The sequence below is a fragment of the Nycticebus coucang genome, chromosome 14 (genome assembly GCF_027406575.1).
Source record: "Nycticebus coucang isolate mNycCou1 chromosome 14, mNycCou1.pri, whole genome shotgun sequence".
In the NCBI taxonomy this organism is placed as follows: domain Eukaryota; kingdom Metazoa; phylum Chordata; class Mammalia; order Primates; family Lorisidae; genus Nycticebus; species Nycticebus coucang.
The window spans coordinates 93,165,711-93,191,576 of NC_069793.1; the positions used below are offsets into that span (position 1 = coordinate 93,165,711).

The 25,866-nt window shown below is 43.9% G+C and overlaps 1 protein-coding gene across 1 annotated transcript in view; it reads right to left on the bottom strand.

Moving 5' to 3' along the window:
• TMEM123 (transmembrane protein 123) overlaps positions 1–25,866 on the bottom strand; it is a 48,245-nt gene that overhangs the window by 20,902 nt on the left and 1,477 nt on the right. The window contains exon 2 of the mRNA XM_053560148.1: positions 22,039–22,095. Within this exon, the coding sequence (XP_053416123.1) occupies positions 22,039–22,095 (57 nt within the window). The remainder of the gene's footprint in view (positions 1–22,038; positions 22,096–25,866) is intronic.

Here is a 25,866-nt window from a genome sequence, read left to right on the forward strand (position 1 = left end):
GGGAAGCTTAATCTTCTAGTGCAAGACTCCGAATTCCATTCTAAGGAAAGAGAAGGAGGAACAGGATACTTGGTTTTGCCTGTTTTTGCATCACTTGAAAGATTAAGTGCATGCAGTAACTTCTATAATTTTTTAAAAGCCTATTTAAAAAAATCTATAAAAAAAATTGAGATGGAATAAAAATCTCTTACCCCCTACAAAAGAAAAACACGCAATGACTTTAATTCTGGACACACTGCTAACAAGTTCTATTATGCAGCCTCCTAGTTGACAGCTGATTCAAAGCAGCAACTTGCGGGAGGAGTGGGCTATTAGAGGAGGCATGATGCCAACACAGAGACCTGACGGTTGAGTCTGTCAGAAAAAAGGAGACAACTGCTAGCAGGAGCTATCTGGAACCACTCGAATGTGGGCACAAAGACGCCTGCGTGTCTAGAAAGCAGCCTGTTAGGACGCCACCGTCTCACCAGGCTGCCACTACTAGACAGCATCCAGCTTGCAACCATGTACAAAGCATTCCACACACTTTATATTTTATTTCAACTATAATAAACCTTGAGGTATATTAAGAGTATTTTTTTGCTGTTTTACAGTTTTGAAAATAAACTCAGGAAGTAAGTAGAGTCACAGCACAAAAGACTCTGAATTCCATTCTAAGTATTCAAACTTGGCGTGCAGATAATACCGTTTTATCTGGCACTGAAAACGGAGGCTCAGTGCTTGTGGATGCGAGTCCTCAAGCCACTACAAGCTGAGTGAGCATTCCCTGCAGACCTTCCCACTCTGCACCCATCCCCTACTCACCAATAACCCTGTCAGAAACAGCCTTTTTTTTTTTTTTCTGAGACAGAGCCTCAAGCTGTTGCCCTGGGTAGAGTGCCGTAACATCACAGCTCACAGCAACCTCCAACTCCTGGGCTCAAGCGATTCTCCTGCCTCAGCCTCCCAAGTAGCTGGGACTACAGGCGCCCGCCACAACACCCGGCTATTTTTGGGTTGTGTTGTTATTGCTGTTTGGCAGGCCCGGGTTGGATTCAAACCCACTAGGTCTGGTGTATGTGGCCAGCGCTTGTCTCCTGCTTGAGCTACAGGCACCGAGCATTAACAGTCTTTTTGTAAAAACTAACTTTTATTAAATCATAACTGTATACATTCATGGGGTACAATGTGATGAATTGACATACAACATGGAACACTAAATCAAACATAACCATCACCTCACTCATTGTTTGTGGTAAGACATTTATGACATACTCTTAGCTGTTTTGAAACACACCCTTGCATTGTCCACATCAGGTGAGATCCTGCCAAATACCCTCCCCCAGCTTCTTTCTGGACTATATTTGTGTCTTATCATTCGTATGAATGTGTGAGTGATTATATATTGGTTTCATAATAGTATTGAGTACATTTGGATACCTTTTCTCCTATTCTTTTTTTTTTTTTTTTTTTGAGACAGAGTCTCACTTTGTCACCCTTGGAAGAGTGCCATGGTGTCATAGCTCACAGCAACCTCAAACTCCTGGGCTTAAGCAATTCTCTTGCCTCAGCCTCCCCCATAGCTGGAACTACAGATGCCTGCCACAACACCCGGCTATTTTTAGGAGGTCTCACTCTGGCTCAGGGTGTTCTCGAACCTATGAGCTCAAGCAATCCACCTACCTCAGCCTCCCAGAGTGCTGGGATTACAGCATGAGCCACCGTACCCCCCCCCCTTTTCCATTCTTAAGATACTTTACTAAGAAGAGTATGTTCCAGCTCCATCCAGGTAAACATAAAAGATGTAAAGTCTCCATCTTTTTTATGGCTGAATAGTATTCCATAGTATACCTATACCACAAGTCTTAGTGAAAGATAAAAATAAAATTTTATCAGGGGTTTCTGGAAAGCAACAGAAGAGACAGATAATCTGTTTAGGGAGAATGTTCCAGTAAAAGTGAAGACCACCATAATTTACATCAATTTCTACTCTCAAGGTGGTAGGATATACTGTATGTCTAATGACCCGTCCAATGGCTTGAGATTCTCAAGAGGGACCCAGGCACGTCAGAAGCACAAAGCTTTTGCCCCAACCAGTCCTGTGCTTAAACTGTGGTACAGTCGTTTTCTGTGTAACTTTTTCTTCCATCTCTACATTAGTGAAAATACTTCCCCATCACCTTGGTTCATGTTGTGTCCTCCGATGACTTTCCTGACTTTCCTCACTCCATCACTGCAAGTCCTGTCCACCGAGACTTAGTTCAAGTGCTATTTCTGCTAAGGTTTTACCAACTGCAAAAAATCTCTCCAAGTGCTCACTTAGGTTTTCTGCACTCTGATTAGTCTACTTCGCATTACTTCTTTTATTACAGCTATTTTTGTTCTTATTACCTTCCCAATTAAATTGCAAGCACCGAGGATAGTACCTATGTCTAGTAAGTCTCTGGAGCTCCCACAGTACCTGGTGCAAAGCCCAACACATAGAAGGTAAAAGATAAGCATTTGCTGAGTAGCTATAACAAAAGAACATCAGAGGCTTAGGTAGCAGAACTATCATTAAGTATCAATAGGAAGGTCAGTTGGATTTTCGTAGCTTTGCTTTCCAGTCTAAGTAATTCTAGTATCCTGCCAGACCTCTTGACTTCTCCACTCCTCATGACTGTGTTTCGGTCATTCTTTTTATTTTTATTTTTTTTTAGAGACAGAGTCTCACTTTATGGCCCTCGGTAGAGTGCCATGGCATCACACAGCTCACAGCAACCTCCAACTCCTGGGCTTAAGCGATTCTCTTGCCTTAGCCTCCCGAGCAGCTGGGACCGCAGGTGCCTGCCACAACGCCCAGCCATTTTTGGTTGCAGTTCAGCCGGGGCTGGGTTTGAACCCGCCACCCTCGGTACATGGGGCCAGCGCCTTACCGACTGAGCCACAGGCACCGCCATGTTTGGGTCATTCTTAACAGTTAATATAAACCCAGTGAAGGTGGCGCCTGTGGCTCAAAGGAATAAGGCGCTGGCCCCATATGCCGGAGGTAGTGGGTTCAAACCCAGCCCCAGCCAAAAACTGCAAAAAAAAAAAAAAAAAGGAAAGAAAAAGAAAAGCTAATGAAAACCCAAGTCAAGTCAGTCAAAATGGGAGACAACTTTAAAAGCTACAATGGCCAAAGAGACTTTATTAACTGTTGCAAAGCTCTTTATAATTCCCAAAGCATATTCAGATATACCGCCTCAAAGATCTTCACAAAGCCCATGTGTGCTGGAATTAGTTGTCTGTTTATTTCCCATTCTCTCCCTACTCATAATTTAATGGATAAAGTTTAGTGCTCCCAGATAAAATACGTTTCTACTGGCTATTATCTACAACCAATTCAGGCTGGTCTACTCTAGTGTAAAAGTCATGAAAAATCTATCTACAGGCACTGGACTTCCACAGAAACTTACTCGCCGGGGCCAACTGTTTATAGCTAACTAGATTTACAAAGAAAGCACAACAAGGGGGAGGTTTTCCAAACAAAACAAAACAAGTGAAAAGTTTAAAACCCGTGGAGCGGAAAATAGTCTAGGATCTGTTTCTTTACAATGACTTATCCCTACTTAAAGAGTTTGCTGTGTAAGTTTTAGCTGTCTCAAGAAAGTTACAAAAATTGCCTGTGACTTCGTAACAGTGGAAAAACCCATAATGCTGCAATCAAATAAGGTAGGCGAGGATTCTGTTGTGCCTTTGTTGTTGCTATTAACAGCGAAAGCAAATTTACAAAGACTCTGGACCCAACCAGCATGTGGCTTATGTTTTAAAGACTTGCCCCCCCATTTACTGATCAAAATCCCCAACTAGCCATATAGTTGACATAAAGTCTTGTGCCTAGGCATATCCACCAGTTATTTGATCTCCTAATGCAGTCGCGATGTTGCTAAACCAAACTGAAGTTATATGAATGAATAATTGTCTACTACAAAATCAAGCTGTGAAACTAAGTTACAGGGTAGTTTGTTTTGAGGTCTTTCTGTTTTTCGGATTTTTTTCCTTGTGCTGGTTCTTTTTGTCACAACCTACTCTGTGGCTGGAACATTCTCTCTGCATCTTTATCCATCATCTCTAGCTAGCTCACCGACAGGCACTATTGTCCAGCTGACTTTTCATTTCTTCAGTATATGCCTTTTAATATCAAATGCCATCCTATCACATTTCTATGAACTCAATCACTGTCTGCCGTCTTGCCTCGATCCTTGAGCTTTCTGTTAATGATGCAGTTTCACAAAAGAGGACCCAAGTCCCTGCTGAAGTAGAACATGCCCAAGGACTATGAAGAATAAGGGGGTAAAAGACAGAGTATAAAGTCTAAAGAAAAAGAGAACTCAGATGCAAACACTCTGCCAGTTTATTTAGGAAGACAGAATATTTTCTCTATGTTGAAATGCAGAAAGTACACATACTCCTTATAAAAATTATCATTAATAATTTTCCAGCAAGGCACACTTCTAGGACAAGAACTTGATGTTGTGTGTGTGTGTGCGATGCTTAAGAAAAGCAATTCAACCAGGTATGAAGTCCAGAGAACCCTGAACTGTGATTCTACTATTATTAACTAAGAAAAAAAAGAAAAGGAGGCTGAATTTTAAAGGCTTTCCTTAGTTCAGGATGTTCTGAGATATTTCATACCTAACACACCTTATTTTTATCTTGAATACACTATTGTACAATATAATCTTAACATATACTCTTCCTCACAACAAAAAACCCATTTTTGGATTTGGTTTGCATTTCTCTGATAATTAAAGATGATGAGCATTTTTTCATGTGCCTGTAGACTGTGCGCCTGTCTTCTTCAGAGAAGCTTCTGTTCATGTCTCCCACAAGGAAATGGGATCTATGTATAAATGACTTAATAAAAAAAAGAATTTAGGCTCGGCGCCTGTGGCTCAAGCGGCTAAGGCGCCAGCCACATACACCTGAGCTGGTGGGTTCAAATCCAGCCCAGGCCCGCCAAACAACAATGACGGCTGCAACCAAAAAATAGCCGGGGATTGTGGCAGGCGCCTGTAGTCCCAGCTGCTTGGGAAGCTGAGGCAGGAGAATCGCTTGAACCCAGGAGTTTGAGGCTGCTGTGAGCTGTGATGCCACAGCTCCCTATCCAGGGCGACAGCTTGAGGCTCTGTCTCAAAAAAAAAAAAAAGTCATTTTTAAGAAGTCTTTATTTGGCTCAGCGGCTAGGGCGCCAGCCACATACACTGGAGCTGGTGGGTTTAAACCCAGTGCAGGCCTGCCAAACAATAATAACTACAACCAAAAAAAAATAGCCGGGTGTTGTGGTGGGTACCTGTAGTCCCAGCTACTTGGGAGGTTGAGGCAAGAGAATCGCATAAGCCCAAGAGTTTGAGGTTGCTGTGAGCTATGACACCACAACACTCTACCCAGGGTGACACAATGAGACTCTTGTCTCAAAAACAACAACAAAAGAAGTGTTTATTCACCCCCAGATTAATCCCCTATCAGAAGCTAAATGGGCCATGTGGATAATTACTTTACAAAGCCAACTGAGAAAGCTAACCTGAGAGTCCCAGGAAATGATCCATCTCCAATTCAATAGTGGCACAGCATTTTTGCCACAGCTTATACATGAATAAGACACAAGGCTGACAAGAGCAAATGTTTCTGGAAAGAAAAAGAGAATAATAACAACTGGCCACTTACTCTGGGCCAGGCAACATCACTACCACTAATCTGGCTCTAGCGCTGGTGGAAGGAACACCTGCTGTGTTTTTCCCTGTCCAGCCTGGTTCTTCACTTTTTGTAACAGCTCCTACCCCCCTTCAGGAACACCCACTTCAGGAACCACCCTTTCCTCATCCCCGGAGGTCGGGAAGGACTGCCAGTGGGTCATCAGGCCAGACTGCCCCAGGGATCTGACGGGAGCAGGGTACACCCGCGCAGTGGTGAGGAGAGAGCCGTCACTCTGACCGGAACCTCCTCATGGACATCTGTCCATTTCTGCTCCTGAAGTCCCAGGCTGCACCCAGGCAGGCTGCTCAGCTTTCTTCCTTAGATTCTGTGACTGACCCGGTCCACGTCCACCAATTCCTTGTTTACCTCAGTCGGCCAGAGTTGGTTCCCACTGCTTGCAACCAGATTAAGTCTAACAACGTGAAATTTAAACCCAGGCTGGTGGCTGCTCTCATCCTGTTCTTGTCTCTTCTTCATAATCACGCTTAGGGTTTCTCTTCAGTTTTTTTTTCTTTCCAACAGAAGGCACTTCTCAACTGTGTCAGCAGGAACACTACATAAAACTATGTACTGATGAAAAGCAAGTTTTGCTGTACAACCTGGAAGCTTGTAAAATTAAGAGTTTCGGCTCGGCGCCCGTAGCTCAGTGGTTAGGGCACTGGCCACATAGACGGGGGCTGGTGGGTTCCAACCTGGCCAGAGCCTGTTAAAACAACAACAACTGCCACAACCACCACAAAAAAACAGCCGGGCTTTGTGGCAGGTGCCTGTAGTCCCAGCTACTGGGGAGGCTGAGGCAATTGCTTAAGCCCAAGAGTTTGAGGTTGCTGTGAGCTGTGACGCCACGGCACTCTGTCGAGGGCAACAGAGTGTGAGACTGTCTCTAAAAAAATACATAAATAATAATAATAATTAAATTAAATCAAGAGTTTCCTCTGTGAGAAGGTCTTAGGATCCTCAGCACTTTTCTTACTTCTCTATAAACTCTTTTCTCTTGCCTTGAAAATGTTTGTTCCTTACAATTAACAAACACGAAACGCAAAGGCCTGTGTGCTGCCATGTCACTATACTGTGGTGAGCCAACCAGACTCTTTTCTGTTCAAAAGCAAACTACCGCAGTCAGAGCACCCTACCAAGCAAATGGTCCACACCTTACACACAGCACCTTTTCCTGGAAAAAGTTCCAGCTGCAGCGAGGCTCACTGAATTCACAGGGACTTAGCATCTAAAAGCAGTTCACCTAAAAAGGTTATTTTGGGTCAGAGTCGTCTGGAGCCTAGAAAGATAAGCAGAATCATTCTCTGTCAAACCTAGCATGGAGGAAGATGAACTTCTTTTCAGAAGTAGCAATAACACAAGCTACAAAATTATGCTGTAGCAAGCACATTATTATCCTTGGTGTATCAAAGTTACCACAGATTGCTAAAGCTCAAGGCTATTTCCTGCAATGGAAGTTCTGTGAATAAAAAGGATGATGGTGTGGCAACACTGGATTAAAATTACAGCTCTCGCAAGAAAATCTACCACCTAAAAAAAAGTCAACTGCAAAAAAATTAGGAACTGAACACTTCCTCGTCTGATGAATTTGATGGTTCACCAAAGAACTGTTGAGTACTCCTTTTGAGTTTACAAGTAATTTTCACATAGTTAAGCATTATAATCTGCATTTCGGAGAAGAAAGCTCGAATTGGTGAAATATGAAAAAAAATTCATACAAGGAGAAAGATGAGTGAGGTTACCTAATGACATGTTTCTAAATCCTACAGTCCCTCCATAATAAAACTGAGTCACAATTGCCACTTAGTGATATTTGGGATCATAAACTCTCTCGTCTAAGAGTACACAAGGCATCTAGAGATAGCAGGGGTAGCATAGCCGGCTTGCAGGTGGGGGTGAGGCCAAGAACCCCACAATGCTTTTCCTTTGTAGCTCTGCCCTGGTTACCTTGTGTTTCCGCTATTTGGAGGTTCTGTTCCTGTAAACCCTACCGGTCTGACAAAGTTACTGACTTGTTCTTTTTTTCACTGGGTTTTGGGAAAACATCACATAGTAGTGGCCTCTCGTTTCTCTTTCTTACGACTACAAAGGGCAGAGATTTCATGTTCTGCGCTGTTCCTGAGACTTAGAAGCCATACCTTGATTACTACATGTAAAAAATAAAATAAAATCCCAGCCTTTCATTTATAAAGGAAGTGGGCCAGTATGGTTCCCCCATTCAAAGCTGGACAGGGGTCCCCAGTTTTTCTAGGCCTGGGCAATTTCATGAAGGGAACGCCCTGACCTTTTGCCCTGAGCTGGAGGAACCGCATTTGTTCACTTTTCGATAACATTCATGAACGTTGAAAACTAGTTTCCAGCCCAGCGCAGTGGTTCATGCCTGTAATCCTAGCACTTTGGGAGGCTGAGGCAGGTGGATTGCCTGAGCTCACGAGTTCGAGACCAGCTTGAGCAAAAGCAAGACCATGTCTCTACTTAAAATAGAAAAACAGAGGCAAGAGGATCACTTGAGCCCAAGAGTTGGAGGTTGCTGTGAGCTATGACACCAGGGCTCTCTACCCAGGGTGACAGCTTGAAACTCTGACTTAAAATAAAAAAAAAAAAACAAAAAACTCTCTTCCATCTGCCAAGTCCTAGCCAAGTGTAATTCTCAAAACCTAATACCCCTAGATAAAAAGCCCAGGTAGAGACTCCCCACAGGGGTTTTTCCCTCTGACAGAAATTCTGGCAGTGACTGGATATCTGCTTATATTAAGAAAGGACTGTTTGGTCTCAAAGCAACAGATGCTGTTGAAGGTGCAGAGAGAAGGGAACACTTGTACACTGCTGATGGGACTGCAAACTAGTACAGCCTTTGTGAACAGAAGTATGGGGAGTCCCCAAAGAACAGACTTTCTATTTGATCCTGCAATCCCATTACTAGGTATCTACCCAAAAGAAAAAAGTCAATTTAACATAAGGACATTTGCCCTTGAATGTTTATAGCAGCAGCTGAATTTATAATTGCAAAGATTGGAAACAACCCAAACACCCTTCAACACAAGAATGGATTCATAAACTGTGGCGTGGGTGTTCCATGGAATACTATTCAGCCATAGAAAGATGGAGATTTTGTATCTTATGTAACAACCTTGATGGAGCATTTCATGTGCTCAATACTGAGTTGAAGCAAGTTGTTTTTGCATTCCTGTGATACTTTCCTTCAACCACCCCCTCTTTGAAAGAAAAAAATTAAATGCAAGGAGGAGGAAGAGAGAGGGTTTGGCAAGTTTCCACCCAAAGGTGGGGCGTGTGGCACACTTCCTGGGTGAGGGGCACACCTACAACTGGGACTTCACCTACAAATGCAAACAACGTAACCTAATCTTGTGTGCCCTCACAGTAATCTGAAATTGTTTAAAAAAAAAAAGATTGTTCACTTTTTTGTCATCGCAAGAGTATTTTTTTAAAGTCCTCAAAAAACACAGACACCATTTGGACAAGAAAGACAGAAGTGCCCTTAGGATGAAGTTTTAACCCAGTTTACTTAGAGAAAGGCACACATGCTTGTGAAGCTGTGGATTAAATGAAAATGTCTACGATTCAAGAAACTATGTAGCCTATAAGAAATCTCTTTAATAAACGGGTCATGCAAAGAAGTTGAAACTAGCTTAAGAATGGTGTTGGGCGACGCCTGTGGCTCAAATAAGTAGGGCGCCGGCCCCATATGCAGGAGGTGGTGGGTTCAAACCCAGCTCCAGCCAAAAAAACTTCAAAAAAAAAAAAAAAGAATGTTGTCACACCCCCAACATCTATTCACTCTACTGCGAACCCTTTGTCTTCTTAGGCTTTGCGGCTCTCCCCACCCCCAGGCTACTGTGATTGCACAGCTGTTCTCTTTTTCAACTTTTCTCCAATAATTCCCCAGATATGGTGTGGTCAGGTGTCTGACTTTAACTTGGACAATCTGAGCTCAAACTCAAAATACCCCACCAGCCATTCCCTCCCCTCACCTGTCACACTCAATCCATGAGCAAAATCTCTCATCTCCACCACTGCCACCTGGCCCGCTGGACCCCTGTAACAGGTTACTATGCTTGCTCTTTGAAATACCCAGTCATGTGCTTACCCCCTCAAATGCTCCAATGGCTTCCTGCTACATTACAATCAAATCCAAACTCCCTGAGGGAATGCAGCACTCCCCGCCTCCCAACACCTCTTCCCTGTGTCACCTGATCCCAACTTGCCAAAAAGGCTCAGGCCCAAATCACTTTAGGATTTGCAACAGCCTATTCAGCAGGAAGACCCACCCGCAGGGGTGGAGGCAGAGTCCTCCCCGACCTTCTGAATCGCCCAGCCGGACTCCTTCCCCACACCCCTGCCTGCATCAAGGCCTTTTCTGGTCTCAGGGGCTTTATCTTTATGGAAACAAAAAGACAATGAAAACAGAGTTATGATGACACAGAATAAAACTACAGCCGCTCTCCCACTAACTTTTAAGCCCTATTCTCTCTTACCATAGGTGATTTTTTATTCTGAGTGAAGGGTTCCAGATTAATCTCACAACAAAGACTGGGGCAGCAAGAGCACAAGTTGGTTCACTCTCCCCTTAGCATTCAGTTACCATTTACTGTTTCAACAGAAGTGCTGTGCTGGGCACTGGGGTGTGGTGGTGAGCGAAATCAGCAGCTGGGGAGGCAGACTTAGATAAAGCATTATACAAACAAATGTAAACCACAAAGTCCTCTGAAGGCCGTTGCCCCCAGTCAGAGGCCTGGAAGTCCAGGGCTGTTTCCCAAGGAAGAGAAGCTTGAGCAGCAGTCTGAAGGCTAAATATGTGTTAGCCAGGCAAAGGCAGAGATGGGCTGTAAGAGCTCTCTCCTCATGCAGCAAGACCAGTATGTGTAAAGGCCCTGTGGCAGAGAGGGCAGACACAGGAAGGACCAACACAGACAGCTGTAGATAGAGGGCAAGGAGGAACACACTTTTAACGCATCTCAGTTTGTGCCAGTTGCCATTAAAGGCACATGCTTTACATGTTACATCACTGGCCCCAAGACAGAGCTATTTTACTACTATCAGCTCTACTTTACAGAGGTTGAGGCAGAGAGATTAAGTTACTTGCCCACGTTCACTTAATAGCAAAGCATTTATTTTTTTCTTTGTATGTGTATTAGCCCCAATAGGACATAATACGCATACTGAACGTGTATGGGGGTGGAGCCACTAAACCTAGTCAATCAGATTCACCACGGAGTGAAAAAAAGTAGTCAAACCAGTTCTCCCTGAACAGTCAGGTAACAGACTGAAATCATCACTTTTCAACCAGCTGTTTGCATGCCATAAAGACATGACCAAAATGACATGTTTTGTAGAAGAGTTAGTTCCCATGGTTAAGTCTCAGTTTAAAAAATAAAAAAACTAACGTACAATAGTTGATGGAATACATTGGTTTTTTAAAAAATTATACTTATAAATTTATAGCATACATCATGATGTTTCCATATATGCACATGCTGTGGACCGGCTTAACTCAAGCTAAGTAACATGCATGACCTTATACATCTTTCTGTGGTGGGAATTTTGTTTTTCAAGTTATAATGAACGCATTACAACTGTATATGCTTATGGGGTATAAAATGATGTTATGATTTATAAATACACATGAAATAATTAAATCATGATAATTAACATATCCATTACTTAAAAAATTTTTTTTCTGGGTAGCGCCTGTGGCTCAGTGAGCGGGGCACCAGCCCCACGTGCCGAGGGTGGCGGGTTCAAACCCAGCCCCGGCCGAACTGCAGCAAAAGAATAGCCAGGCGTTGTGGCGGGCACCTGTGGTCCCAGATACTCGGGAGGCTGAGGCAAGAGAATCGCCTAAGCCCAGGAGTTGGAGGTTGCTGTGAACCGTGTGACGCCGCGGCACTCTACCCGAGGGCGGTGCAGTGAGACTCTGTCTCTACAAAAAAAAAAAAAAAAAAAAACTTTTTTTCTAACAACTTTTAAAATTTATTCACAGCACTTTTTTTTTTTTTTTTTTTGCAAGCTCACTGTTGCCCAGGCTAGAGTGCCAGGGACTCAGCCTAGTTCACAGCAACCTCAGAACCCTGGGCTCAAGCGATCCTCCTGCCCCAGCCTCCTGAGTAGCTGGGATACAGGCACCTGCCATGACTCCTGACTAATTTCTCTCTATTTTTTAGTAAAGACGGGGGCTCCCTTTGCTCAGGCTGGTTTTAAACTCCTGAACTCAAGCAATCCTCCAGTTTTGGCCTCCCAGAGTGCTGGGATTACAAGCAAGAATCACCACACCCAGGCAGCAATTTTTATTTTTATTTTTTTCCCAAAAGTCGCTATGCAAACTTAAGAGCATACATTTTGAAATGTATAATAATACTATTAACTATATTCACTATGCTGAAAAGAACTACAAAAAAAAAAATAAAAAAAGGAAAGAAATTCCTGAGGTTTTCCTACCGTCTCTCCACCCCCACCTCTGGTAACCACCTTTCTACTCTCAGCTGGAGTTCGAGTGTTCAAGATCGCTCGTCGTGACAGCACGCACTACAGGTCCTTCCATGTCTGGCTTATTTCACTGAACATAATATTGTCTAATTCCATCCGTGTTGTCACAAATGGCATAACTTTCTTATAAGGCTGAATAGTTATCCCACTGTGTACATAAGCTGTTTCCTGTATCTATTCATCTGCTGGCCACACTCTGATCAATTCTATAACTTGGCTAATATGACTCGGGCGGCAATGAACACGGGAGTGTAGATGCCTCTTTGACAGACTGATTTCAAGTCTTTTGCGTTAAGCACCCAGCAGTAGGATTGCTGGGTCATATAGTAGTTCTATTTTTATATTTTTGAGGAACCCCTATGCAGTTTTCCATGATGGCTGTACTAATTTACATTTCCACCAACAGTGTTCAAAGTGCACAAGGGTTCCCCCGACCCCATCTCCTCACCAACGCTTGTCTTTTTTCTAGAGACAGAGTCTCACTTTACTGCCCTCGGTAGAGTGCTGTGGCGTCACAACTCACAGCAACCTTCAACTCCTGGGCTTAGGTGATTCTCTTGCCTCAGCCTCCCGAGTGGCTGGGACTACATGGTACCCATCACAATTCCCGGCTATTTTTTGTTGCATTTGGCTGGGGCCGGGTTCGAACCCGCCACCCTTGGTATATGGGGCCAGTGCCCTACCCACTGAGCCACAGGTCCTGCTCACTCATGTCCTTTTGATGCCAGTGGTTTTGACACGTGTGAGATGACATCACATTATGGTTTTTCTTTTTTTTTTTTTTTTTTTTTTGGTAAAGACAGAGTTTCACTTTATGGCCCTCAGGTAGAGTGCCATGGCATCACACAGCTCACAGCAACCTCCAACTCCTGGGCTTAGGCGATTCTCTTGCCTCAGCCTCCCGAGTAGCTGGGACTACAGGCGCCTGCCACAACGCCCGGCTATTTTTTGGTTGCGGTTCAGTCAGGGCCAGATTTGAACCCGCCACCCTTGGTATATGGGGCCGGCGCCTTACTGACTGAGCCACACAGGCACCACCCCACATTATGGTTTTAATCTGCATTTCCCTGACTACTGATGGGGTTGAGCATTTCCCACTATCTGTTGGCCATTCATGGTTTCTTTTGAGAAATATCTCAAATGTCTATCAATGGATAAACAGACATGATATATCCATAAAATGATATGTTTGGACATAACAAGAATAAAATTCTGATACATCTACAACTTGGATGAACATTAAGTGAAACAAACGACCACATACTCATGATTCCACTCATCTGAAAGTCCAGGACTTTATGGAAACAAAAAGCAGGTGATGGGGTGGCGCCTGTGGCTCAGTCGGTAGGGCGCCGGCCCAATATGCCAAGGGTGATGGGTTCGAACCCGGCCCCGGCCAAACTGCAACCAAAAAATAGCCGGGCGTTGTGGCAGGCGCCTGTAGTCCCAGCTACTCGGGAGGCTGAGTCAAGAGAATCGCCTAAGCCCAAGGATTTGGAGGTTGCTGTGAGCTGTGTGAGGCCATGGCACTCTACCGAGGGCCATAAAGTGAGACTCTGTCTCTACCAAAAAAAAAAAAAAAAAAGCAGGTGAGTGGTTGCTTAAAGCTTGGAGTAAGGAAGAGGGTGGTAACTAGAAAGCACAGTGGGTTTTGGGGTTTGTTTTTGTTTTTTGTTGTTTTTTGCAGTTTTTGGCTGGGGCTGGGTTTGAATCCGCCACCTGCAGCATATGGGGGACAGCGCCCTACTCCTTTGAGCCACAGGCGCCGCCCAGCCCAGGGTTGTTTTTAGAGGTGATGACAATGTTCTAAAATGAACTACGGTGATGGCTGCACACATCTGGGAAAATACTAAAACCACTGGATTGTACACTTGATATGAGTTTCAATTTGTATAAATTAAATTATATGGGTACATGAATTACGCCTCAATGAAGTAGTTTATAAAATAAAAAATAAAGACCCTGAAAGCCAATAGGAAAATAGTCTCAACTCTCTATAAAGAAATGTAACTCGAGGAAAACTGGTATTTTGCATTTTATGTTTTCATGTTACCATTTGAATTTATATGTATGCATTAATTTTATAATAATTTTTATTGTTTTATTTTATTATTATTTTTGAGACAAAGTCTCACTATGTCGCCCTCTGTAGAGAGCGATGAAGTCACAGCTCACGGCAAGCTCCAATTCTTGGGCTTAAACGATTCTCTTGCCTCAGCCTCCTGAGTAGCTGGGACTACAAGCGCCCATCACAGCCTCCTGAGTAGCTGGGACTACAGGCGCTCGGCTATTTTTTGTTGCAGTTGTCTTTGCTGTTTAGCTGGCCTGGGCCGGGTTCAAACCCACCAGCCTCAGTGCATGTGGCCAGCACCATAACCACTGAGCTACGAGTGCCTATAATAATTTTTTTATTATTAAATCATAGCTGTGTACATTAATACGATCATGGGGCACCATATACTGGTTTTGTAGACCGTTTGACACATTTTCATCACACTGGTTAACATAACCTTCCTGGCATTTTCTTAGTTATTGTGTTAAGACATTTACATTCTACATTTAATAACTTTTAAAGAAAACTTACATTATTAAGGGGGGAAAAAGACACAGACAAGCAAAAAGATTAAGAGTCAAGTTGTTAAAGTCCGGTCCCTATTACTGCTTAACTCCAGCCATTAATGTCCGACAAAGTCTCTTCCTAAGAGCTTTACCCATCTGGGAAAAATTACTCTTGAGAACCCTTTGTTTTCAACATGATGGGTAAATCATCAATGAAGAGTCCAGAGCAAGCCTGCCAGCTGTGAAAACGGAGTAGTTAATTAAAAGGAAATAGTAAGACAGAAGTGCCAAATATTTAAGCCCCACTGAGTCTACTCACCTATTCAAACTAGAATTCAAAAGTCAACCCACTGTGTGCCAGACCCTCTACAAGCATTAGCAAAAGACAGCAGGAATCAGGAGTGTGGCAGTTGATTTTTCTGCCTGAAGAAAAGAGAAGTCTACTTTTGGGGGGTGGGGGGTTCTTTTCAAAAGCAGGAAAAACAAGCGTCAACAAAAGCCCCAAACCTTGTTTTTTCTTACTTCTGTTGCTGTTTGGCACAGGGTTCCTGGGATTCTTGCATGCGTTGTTTGCAGACTCCCCCACTATTTCTCTCTTCTAATCCCCATTCATCAAGACCTTCCCTTCTTGCTCCCACCATTCCACTCGCAATTTCCCAGGATTCACACAACAGGCCCCATCTCTAACCCTGAAAACGATGAAAACTTTAGGATGTTGAATGTTCCAGCAGCAGCTAGCTCTTGATCTGAACTGGAAGCATTCCCCCGAGGGTCTCACTACACTGAGGATGGAGATGCCAGGCAGCGGACATTCCCGTCTGCAGCTGCTGTCTTGGGAGGGTAGAGTAGCAAAGTACAAGTGGCTTAGGATCATTCTAGAACTTTAATGCTTGAAGAGCTAATCCCCACAGGAAGGAAAATGAAAGCCCTAGGAAGTTAACTAACTTGCCATCATCCACAGCTCTGGCCTCTTCTTCCAGAACCTGCTCTGGTTGGTTTTTTTTTTTTTTGGTGTCTCGAAAAGTCAATTCTTAGACTTTAAACATCCTATTTCTCTCCTAATTTTCTGTATGTAATGAAGTAGCTGCAGTACAGACACCACTCACTGCCGTGTTGGCCGCAGTGACCTACGTCCCTTGGACACAAAAGGCTCACTCCTGCTCTGGACTTCTGCTTGGAAAGCACCTCCCCAGCATCTGCAGGCGGCCTCCTCCTGTCATGCAGGCCTCAGCTCAGATGATCCCAGCTCAGAGGTCTGGTCTTCCTTGATCAGCCAATCTCAAGCAGCCCTTCTCTAGGCATTCTCTACTAACCCTGTTTATCTGAGCAGGTAGACAATAGGTATTTTACCCTGTTTATTTTATTTTCTTTTATTTTTGTAGAGACAGAGTCTCACTTTACCGTCCTCGGTAGAGTGCCATGATGTCACAGGACTCAGAGCAACCTCCAGCTCTTGGGCTTCTGTGATTCTCCTGCCTCAGCCTCCCGAGCAGCTGGGACTACAGGCGCCCGCCACAATGCCCGGCTATTTTTTGGTTCCAGTTCAGCCAGGGCTGGGTTTGAACCCGCCACCCTCGGTATTCGGGGCCAGTGCCCTACTCACTGAGCCATAGGCGCCACCCACCCTGTTTATTTTTTTATTTATTTATTTTTTGTTGCGGTTTGGCCGGGACTGGGTTTGAACCCGCCACCCTCAGTATATGGGGCCGGCGCCCTGCTCACTGAGCCACAGGCGCTGCCCTACCCTGTTTATTTTTTAATCACAATCCAAAGTCATCTTTAGTTGCTTACCTCCTCACAGTCTGTATCTCTCCACCTGGATATAAACTTTTCTCTTTCTCCTTCCCTCTTTCTCTTTTTCTTTATTTTTGAGATAGACTCTCACCCTAGGTAAAGTTCCATCGCACCATAGCTCACAGCAACCTCCAACTCTTGGGCTCACATGATTCTCTTAGCTAGGACTACAGGCTCCCATAATGCCCAGCTAATTTTAGAGACGGGGTCTCGTTCTTGCTCAGGTTGGTCTTGAACTCCTTTTTTTTTTTTTGGGACAGAGCCTCAAGCCATGGCATCACAGCTCACAGCAACCTCCAACTCCGGGCTCAAGCGATTCTGTTGCCTCCACCTCCCAAGTAGCTGGGACTACAGGTGCCTGCCACAACGCCCAGCTATTTTTTAGTTGCAGCCATCATTGTTGTTTGGGGGGCCCAGGCTGGATTCAAATCCGCCAGCTCTGGTGTATGTGGCTGGTGCCTTAGCCGCTTAAGCCACAGGTGCTGAGCCGGTCTTGAACTCCTGAGCTCAGGCATCCCACCCTTTTCAGCCTCCCAGAGTGTTGGGATCACAGGCAGGAGCCACCACCCAGCTGATGTAAACTTCCTGACAGCAGGGTTGCCTTTGTTTTATTTACTACTTCATGCTTTGTGCCCAAAACAACGACTAACAGAGGGCAGTTCAAACAAGTATCTGTTCGCTGAGTAAAAAAAACACAATATTGCATGATTTTCCCACGCTACATTCCCTGAAGCAAAATCAGATGTTAAAAATTACCAGCAATTTTCAGATGCAATCTCAAAAACATGAGTTGAATACAATTAACAGTCTCTGAGGAGTTGAAGCATTTCAAGTATAAACAAGTTAAGTTCATAATAGTTAAGGAAATCTTTATTACATTAAATCTCCAGTAAAAAAAAAAAAAAAAAATCAGTATTTTTATCTGTATCTAATACCATTTGCCAACTGGCTCCTATCTTAAAGATACCTCGTAGGCAGTCTTCATCTAAGATTCCTTTCATACATAAAACATTTCGTCCAATATAAACAGAAGGTGGTAATGGAATATGTTAACTGCATTGTAATTGGGGACAAAACTGGAATACAGAATTATCTGAATTGGAATATAGAATTATCTGAATAAACTGTTCCCAAATTTCTACTGCCCTCTTTTGCAGAAATCTCAGCCCAAACCGGGTCCATGTGCTCAAAACTGTGGTGATCCCTGCCATGTCTGCAGATAAAATTAAACCTTTGGCGGTGCCTGTGGCTCAAAGGAGTAGAGCGCCAGTCCCATATGTCGGAGGTGGCAGGTTCAAACCCAGCCCCGGCCAAAAACCACAAAAAAAAAAAAAAAAAAAAAGGGGGCGGCGCCTGTGGCTCAGTGAGTAGGGCGCCGGCCCCATATGCCAAGGGTGGCGGGTTCAAACCCAGCCCCGGCCGAACTGCAACAAAAAAATAGCCGGGCGTTGTGGGGGGCGCCTGTAGTCCCAGCTGCTCGGGAGGCTGAGGCAAGAGAATCGCGTAAGCCCAGGAGTTAGAGATTGCTGTGAGCCGTGTGACACCACGGCACTCTACCGGAGGGCGGTACAGTGAGACTCTATCTCTACAAGAAAAAAAAAAAAAAAAAGAAAACCTACCTATAAAGAAATCCTAGAAACAGATGGCTTCACTGCAGTTATTCTAAATTTTTAAGAAACAAAGAAAAGCAAGCTTTTATATACTTTCCTAGAGAAAGAAATGTGGGATTTTTCTAATTCATATTCTGAGGCCAGCACAACCTTGATACCCAAAAAAGCCATTATAAGAAAGTAAAGTTAGAGACCAATATCTCGTGGATTTAGATACAGAATCTTAAAATTGAAAACAAACAAAAAAAACACCCAACTATATAGCAGTGCTTTGACTAGGCAAGTCACCAATTACAAAATATGCATGTGGTTCCACAATTCAGTTCAACCAACCAAAACATACATAATTTTGCATAGAAAATTATGTATTTGGCACAGAATTAGGATGAATAAATTCTAGATCCCACTCTCAATAAAACTTAGAGACTAAAACAAACAAGAGAAAAAAGATTTGCTGAATCCAATGCAGCAAGTCCCATAAAAGTGACAAGTGCCCATGTCCTATGTGGTATTACAGGCAGGACCCCCCCTTTTTCTAAAGTACATTCCTGGAATACATATTATAATGGGGGGGTGCCAAAGAAAGATGCTATTTTCCTATTAGGATTGGCACCAGATACACTGTGCTAGATAATACCAAATAAATTGGCAAAAAATATGTTCAAAAAAGTTTCAATAACTGGTAGGGTCTATCTACATTACTATAAAAGACAAAGTTGAGCTGGGCACGGAGGCTCACACCTGTAATTTTAGCACTTTGGGAGGCCAAGGTGGGAAGATAACTTGGGGCCAGGAGTTTGAGACCAGCCTGAGCACAATCAAGACCCCAACTCTATAATAGACAAATTATCCAGACATGGTAGCACACAGCTGTAATGCCAGCTGCCCAGGAGACAGAGACAGAAGAATGTCTCAAGCCCAGGAGTTTGAGGCTGCGTGAGCTGTGATGCTGCTGCTGCACTTAGCCTGGGCAGCAGAGAGGACCATGTCTCACAAACAAAAAGTTAAACATCATGTCCTATAAAAATATACAAATTCTGGCTTGGCGCGTATAGCTCAGTGGTTAGGGTGCCAGCCACACACATCAGAGTTTGTGGGTTCGAATCCACCCAGGCCTGCCAAACAATGATAACAACTACAACAAAAAAATAGCCGGGCGTTGTGGTGGACACCTGTACTCAGGAAGCTGAGGCAAGAGAATCACTTAAGTGCAAGAGTTTGAGGTTGCTGTGAGCTGTGACACCACACTACTCTACTGAGGGCGACATAGTGAGACTCGGTCTCAAAAAAAAAAAAAAAAAAAAAAAAAATATATATATGCTCAGTGCCTGTAGCTCAGCAGCTAGGGCACCAGCACATACACTGGAGCTGGTGGGTTTGAACCCAGCCCAGGCCTGCCAAACAACAATGACAACTGCAACCAAAAATAGCCGGGCTACTCAAGAGGCGGAGGCAAGAGAATCACTTAAGCCCAAGAGTTTGAGGTTGCTGTGAGCTGTGACGCCACAGCACTCTACCCAGGGCAACATAGTGAGACTCTGTCTCCAAAAATATATACACACACACACAAATTCTATGAAACCAGCAGACAAACTAACACACATCCACACAAGACGAAAACTCAATTTACTTCATGTTGGGAGGGGGAGGGAGGGGGACTGGTGCACTCTCACCTAAGGTGCACAACGTAAGGGTAAATGGCACAGTCTGGGTGAGGGCGACGCCACAGCACTCTACTGAGGGCGACAACGACAACAGGGACCTCACCTAACAAATGCAAACATTGTAACCTAATCGTTTGTCCCTTAATCTGAAATTTAAAGAAAATAGAAAATTAAAGATAAATATATATATATATATATATAAGTTCAACATATTTCATGAGGGTTTTCAAGATTCAAAGACTGTAACAGTTATGAGACGTGTTACACATTCACCAAAAAACATCCTAAATAGTTGTATGTTCTCCTGTCTTTGGAAAATTTAAGGCAATGCTTTCTTTTCTTTCTCAATACATTTTCCTGTGCCAGCAGGAGCATCTGCAGCTCGTCAGCTCTGACGCTGCCCTGGAGACACTGGCTTGACTTTATAATCACTGGTGGATGTCAGGGCTGGTATTTCTTCAGTGAAAAGCACACCACAATTTCAGGTGTGTGCTAAAGGAATTTAAAATGCAATTGGGTTCAAATCCGGAACATGGCACTTACTGCCATGTGATCCTGGGCATTTCATAACCACTCTGAGTTTCACTTTCCCTGTGTATAAAACAGAAACAATGCCTCCCCCTCAGCACTGTGAAGATGTCTTAACAGTCGCTGGCATTCCATCAACGGGGGCTGGGGTGAATGCTATGGTTACCTTTACCTTTCTTCTACCCACTTGGTACATCCCAAGTTAAAAGTTCATGCACTACTGTACAGAATTAGATTCAATAAAGGCCAACAGTAAAAAACACCAATTAGCCTAATAAAATATTTTAAAAATAAAACCCTCCCACAACTACCCCCAATGATAACCACCACTATTACATTTTGGGATAGTCCATGTAGTTTTTCCCCAGTTAGAAATTTTTCTGTAGAATTACTGAAACTGGAATAAAACTATATCCTCCTATCGTACCACCAGACACCAGTGGGACAGGGAGAGACCTGAAAGCACAGCAGTCAGCGTGGATGCTCAGACGTCCACGGCCACACGAGCTCCACAGTGGGACAGGGAGAGACCTGAAAGCACAGCAGTCAACGTGGAGTGTTCAGACGTCCACGGCCACACGAGCTCCGCAGAGCTGCACACAGATGTGCGTGTACTTAACGCCACTCAACTGTGCATTTAAAAATGGTTGAAATTATACATTTTATGTGATGTACATTTTACTACAATAATACAAAAGAAAGAGCCAAAGAAAAATCCAAGAAGTCAGGGCCTGGTCCATTTTGCATCCTTAGAACCTAGAATGTGTCAACACCTTAGACTTAATCGGTATCCACTAAACGGTATCCACTAAATAAAAGAAAATGAGTGATAGGATCGGCATACCTTCCTCTACTTTCCACCTCAATCAACTCTGATGAGTAAGAGTAGTAAGAAATTGGGCGGCGCCTGTGGCTCAGTCAATAAGGCGCCGGCCCCATATACCGAGGGTGGCGGGTTCAAACCCGGCCCCGGCCAAACTGCAACCAAAAAATAGCCGGGCGTTGCGGTGGGCGCCTGTAGTCCCAGCTACTCGGGAGGCTGAGGCAAGAGAATCGCTTAAGCCCAGGCATTGGAGGTTGCTGTGAGCTGTGTGAGGCCACGGCACTCTACCGAGGGCCATAAAGTGAGACTCTGTCTCTACAAAAAAAAAAAAATAGTAGTAAGAAATTAAGTATTGCTCACCAGAAACATGCCTTGATGTTTGCTACAGGATGACATCAGCCTGTTTCTACAGAGGAGCAACAAGGCAGGCTGACATCTGACTGACAGTTGAGATGAAGGAGGGTCTTCTTAGAGTTGGCCCAGGCATATTAAGGTTGCTGTGACCCACCAGATTAGGACTTGTTTCCTCAGCAAGGCCTGCAGACTTCTGTATTCATATTTCATAGCTACAGTCAGACCCAGAACATCTAAAGCTGTGCTTCACAAATTCATGATACGAAATACCAACATGCTCACGGTTTTAGGATTTATTCACATCTTTGCTAGCCTGAGAAAGACAACCAATCCAGTGAACTGTCCTTAATACTTGCCTATCATGAGCAGTCCTCGGGGTGGTCTGCAGGGCTGAGTTCACAGATGGTTAAGACAGGTCAGGCTACCAGCTCACGGGTGCTTTCCTGGTTATTACTCTAGGCGCACTAAGCAGATGAAAATCTTGTTTTTTGAACCTTTTTAAACTCACCTGTCGAGTTAGCACTGGAGTTCTGCAGAGACCTGGGAGCCTCTTCATTTCTAGATGCTATAAAAATAAAGAAATACCCAGTTATGAAAGAACATTTAGTATTTAACTAAAAACAGTGGCAATACGTTCCTTTCTGCCCTTGGAAGGGGTGCTATGGGAGGGTAGTTATTCCGGAGAAGTTGTACTTTTGCCGATGCTGCTGGGAAAAGTACCTCGAGGCCGTGTGCAGTGGCTCAAGCCTATAAGGCTGAGGCGGGAGGCTCATTTGAGCTCAGCAGCTCAAGACTAGCCTTGAACAAGAGTGAAAGCCTGTCTCCACTAAAAAAAAAACAAAAAAAAAAAATCAGCCGAGTGCCTGGGGGCAGGGGGCTATAGTCCCATAGGCCCAGCTACTTGGGAGGTGAGGCAGGAAGATGGCTCGAGCCCAGGCATGTGAAGTGGCTGTGAGGTCGGACGCAGCAGAGACTATCACAAAAACAAACAAACAAACAAAGAAACAAAAAGGTACCTTGAAGCTGTCAGTCATATGGAAGTGTACTATTCAGTTTTTAAGACAGAAAACCTCTACTTTGGGCGGCGCATGTGGCTCAAGGAGTAGGGCGCTGGTCCCATATGCCAGAGGTGGCGGGTTCAAACCCAGCCCGGGCCAAAAATCACAAAAAAAAAAACCTCTACTTTATGTAACACACACACAGTATTACTACAGGCCATCACCGAGTCTAACAGCTCTGCCAAAGTTCAGCAACTGGTGATGGATGACCCAATTTCTGCTCTTCTGAGTGGAGTAGACCATTTCTGGAGGGCCCCTCTCCATGGAGGTCTCTAACTTCATACAAAGGAGGGATGAAGTGGATAGGATTTTCTTTTCTTTTTTTTTTTTTTTTTTTTGAGACAGAGCCTCAAGCTGTCACCCTGGGTAGAGTGCTGTGGCATCACAGCTTACAGCAACCTCCAACTCCTGGGCTCAAGCGATTCTCTTGCCTCAGCCCCCCAAGTCGCTGGGACTACAGGCGCCTGCCACAACACCCAGCCATTTTTGGTTGTAGCCGTCATTGTTGTTTGGCAGGACTGGGCTGGATTCGAATCCAACAGCTCTGGTGTATGTGGGGCTGGTGCCTTAGCCGCTTGAGCCACAGGCGCCGAGCCATGGATTTTCATATTTAATTCCAAGCCTTCTCAGTATGATTCTTTTAACTTTTTAACTAACATTTTAAGATTTAGAAAAAAAATTAAGAATATTTCATGCCCCACTTAAGCAATTTTCTGGAGGGGTTCATTCGCCTTGAGTCTTTTGAACAATGGAGATTAAATACATGCACCACATGAGAAGGGAGCAAGTGTATTACTATTTACTGTTCTTTTTTTTGTTTATTGAGACAGAGTTTGTCACCCTGGAGTTGAGTGCTGCAGCATCAGAGCTCACAGCAACCTCAAACTCGAGGGCTCAAGTGATCCTCTTGCCTCAGTCTCCTGAGTAGCTGGGACTACAGGGGTGCATCAGAATGCCTGGCTAGTTTTTCTATTTTTAGTAGAGGAAAGGTCTCATTCTTACTCAGGCTGATCTTCAACTCCTGAGCTCAGGCAATTTACCTGCCTTGACCTCCCAGAGTGTACTCTGTGTACTATTTACTTTTTGCAAAGAAAAACCCTCTCCTACTTAAAAAAGAAAATTTTGAAAATGACCCCTCAAGGTATAAAGAAAAGCAATAAAAACTTTGAAAGAGCACTTTCCTGCTTGTGCAAATTTCTTCCTCTTGATGGGACTAGATACATTTATCACAAAAGGATATAGCATAAGATTAAACTTGAAAAAGAACAGAGTCCCAGCCTAAGCCAAGAGGGAGACTTCATCTTTACATAAAATAGCAAAATTATCTGGGAGTGGTGGTGCACACCCATAGTCCCAGCTACTTAGGAGGCTGAGGCAGGAGTTTGACATTGCAGTGAGCTAAGATAATGCCACCGCACTGTAGCCCAGGCCATAGAGTGACAGGATAGGACAAAACAAGGAAAAAGGAAAGGAAAGGAAAGAAATCAACAGCCTACACAGATATATTTAGCCGCACTATTTAGCCATAGTCATGAAGTGCTTACCACCTGCCAGGCCTGTGGGGAGCACGTTCATCTGCATTAAATCATCTGACCCTCCTAACAATTCTGAGACAGGAGTACCATTTTATATCCACAGGTACTGAGGCCTAGTGAAGACCACCCAACCAATAAAGGCGAAGTCTGGATTTGGACCACGCCGTTTTCTTCCAAAGGCTATAGATGTGAGTGCCAAGATGGAACTGTTGACTTTCTTTAAACCTGCTCCTCCCCAAATCTTCCCACCTGTTGCATTACCAGTTGCTCAACACTCACACTAAGAGGTAACGCTTTGATTCCATGCTCTTCCTCGCTCCACCCTCCACACAGATCTAGAATCCCCCCCCCCCCATACAATCTCCATTAACACTCACCATCATCTTTTACCTGGACTGCTGCAAAAGCCTGTTGTTGTCTGCCTTCTATTGTCACTCTAGTGCAATGATTCCTCAATTTCTAGGCAATCTATTTGAACCCTTGAATACAGTCATTTCCAAGCTACCTCGATCCTTGGATTTTTCTGTTACAAGGGTCCATGAAGTCCCTTCTTTCCCCTAGGTTGTTCGAGGTGGGTTTCTGTCACCTGCCACCAAGAGTAAGGACCAGAGCCTCCCCTCCCATCTTACTCCGAGTCTCTCATTAGACTACCATAAAATCTGTCTGCTGATTTTGCTAGCTTAGTCATAGTCTCTCCCCTCCTCAAACTGATGTTTATAATACTCTGCAGCAGACCATGAATATTTTAAAAGCAGAATTTCAATGTTTTCCCTTCTCCCATAATATTCTAGACAATGGCAGCATTGTGGAATAAAAGCATTATCTACTGTAAGAGCCAACATCATCTTACATGGCTTAGTGGTGAAATGGTGGAGGATTGGGATTCTGATCTGAAATCAAATATCTATCAGTGGTCTTACTTTGAAGAAGTTAGCTTACTTCTAAGCCTCAGCTTACTCATCTATAAAACCAGGATAACACTGTGAGAATCCAATGGATGATTTATGAACCTCAATTAGTAAGTAGAGTGTTGGGTACACAGGAAATGCAACGGGAATAATTAGCTATGTGAGTTTTAGTATGATCGTTAATCAGTACAGAAAAATGACTGTATTCGATCATACACTTTGTAATGATACTTTACAGATTACGCTGTGTGTGTGTGAATGAAGACAAGGGTAACAGGTACTTGCTCTTTAAGATCTTCTACTGAACCTTCTTTTAGTCTAGTTTCAAGGTAACATCACAGTCTATAGAAGTGGATTCCACCTGTGTTGGTTATACCAGTTCATTAACTCAGGGCTCATCTTTAGTAGAGCATTTCAAGTTTTCCAAATAGCACTAACTTCTGGTGAGACATCAAGTAATAAACAGAACATTGAGTATCGAAAATAAGCCAAACAAAAACCTGTGTTATGAGAGCAAAAGAAAGAAAAATAAGGGCACTCAGTTTGAAATTAGCACTAAAACATAATTTTTACCAACTCCTTTCTCTTTTTTCTTTAAGACAGTGTCTCATTTCTGTTGCTTGGGCTAGAGTGCGTTGGCGTCATAGCTCACAGCAACCTCAAACTCCTGGGCTCAAGTGATCCTCCCTCCTCAGTCTCCCACAAAGCTGGAACTACAAGCGTGGAAACCACGCCCGGCTAATTTCTCTATTTTTAGCAGAGACGAGCTTCACTCCTTGAAAGTCTAGTCTCAAACTTCTGCGCTCAAACAGTCCACTCGCCTGGCCTCCCAGTG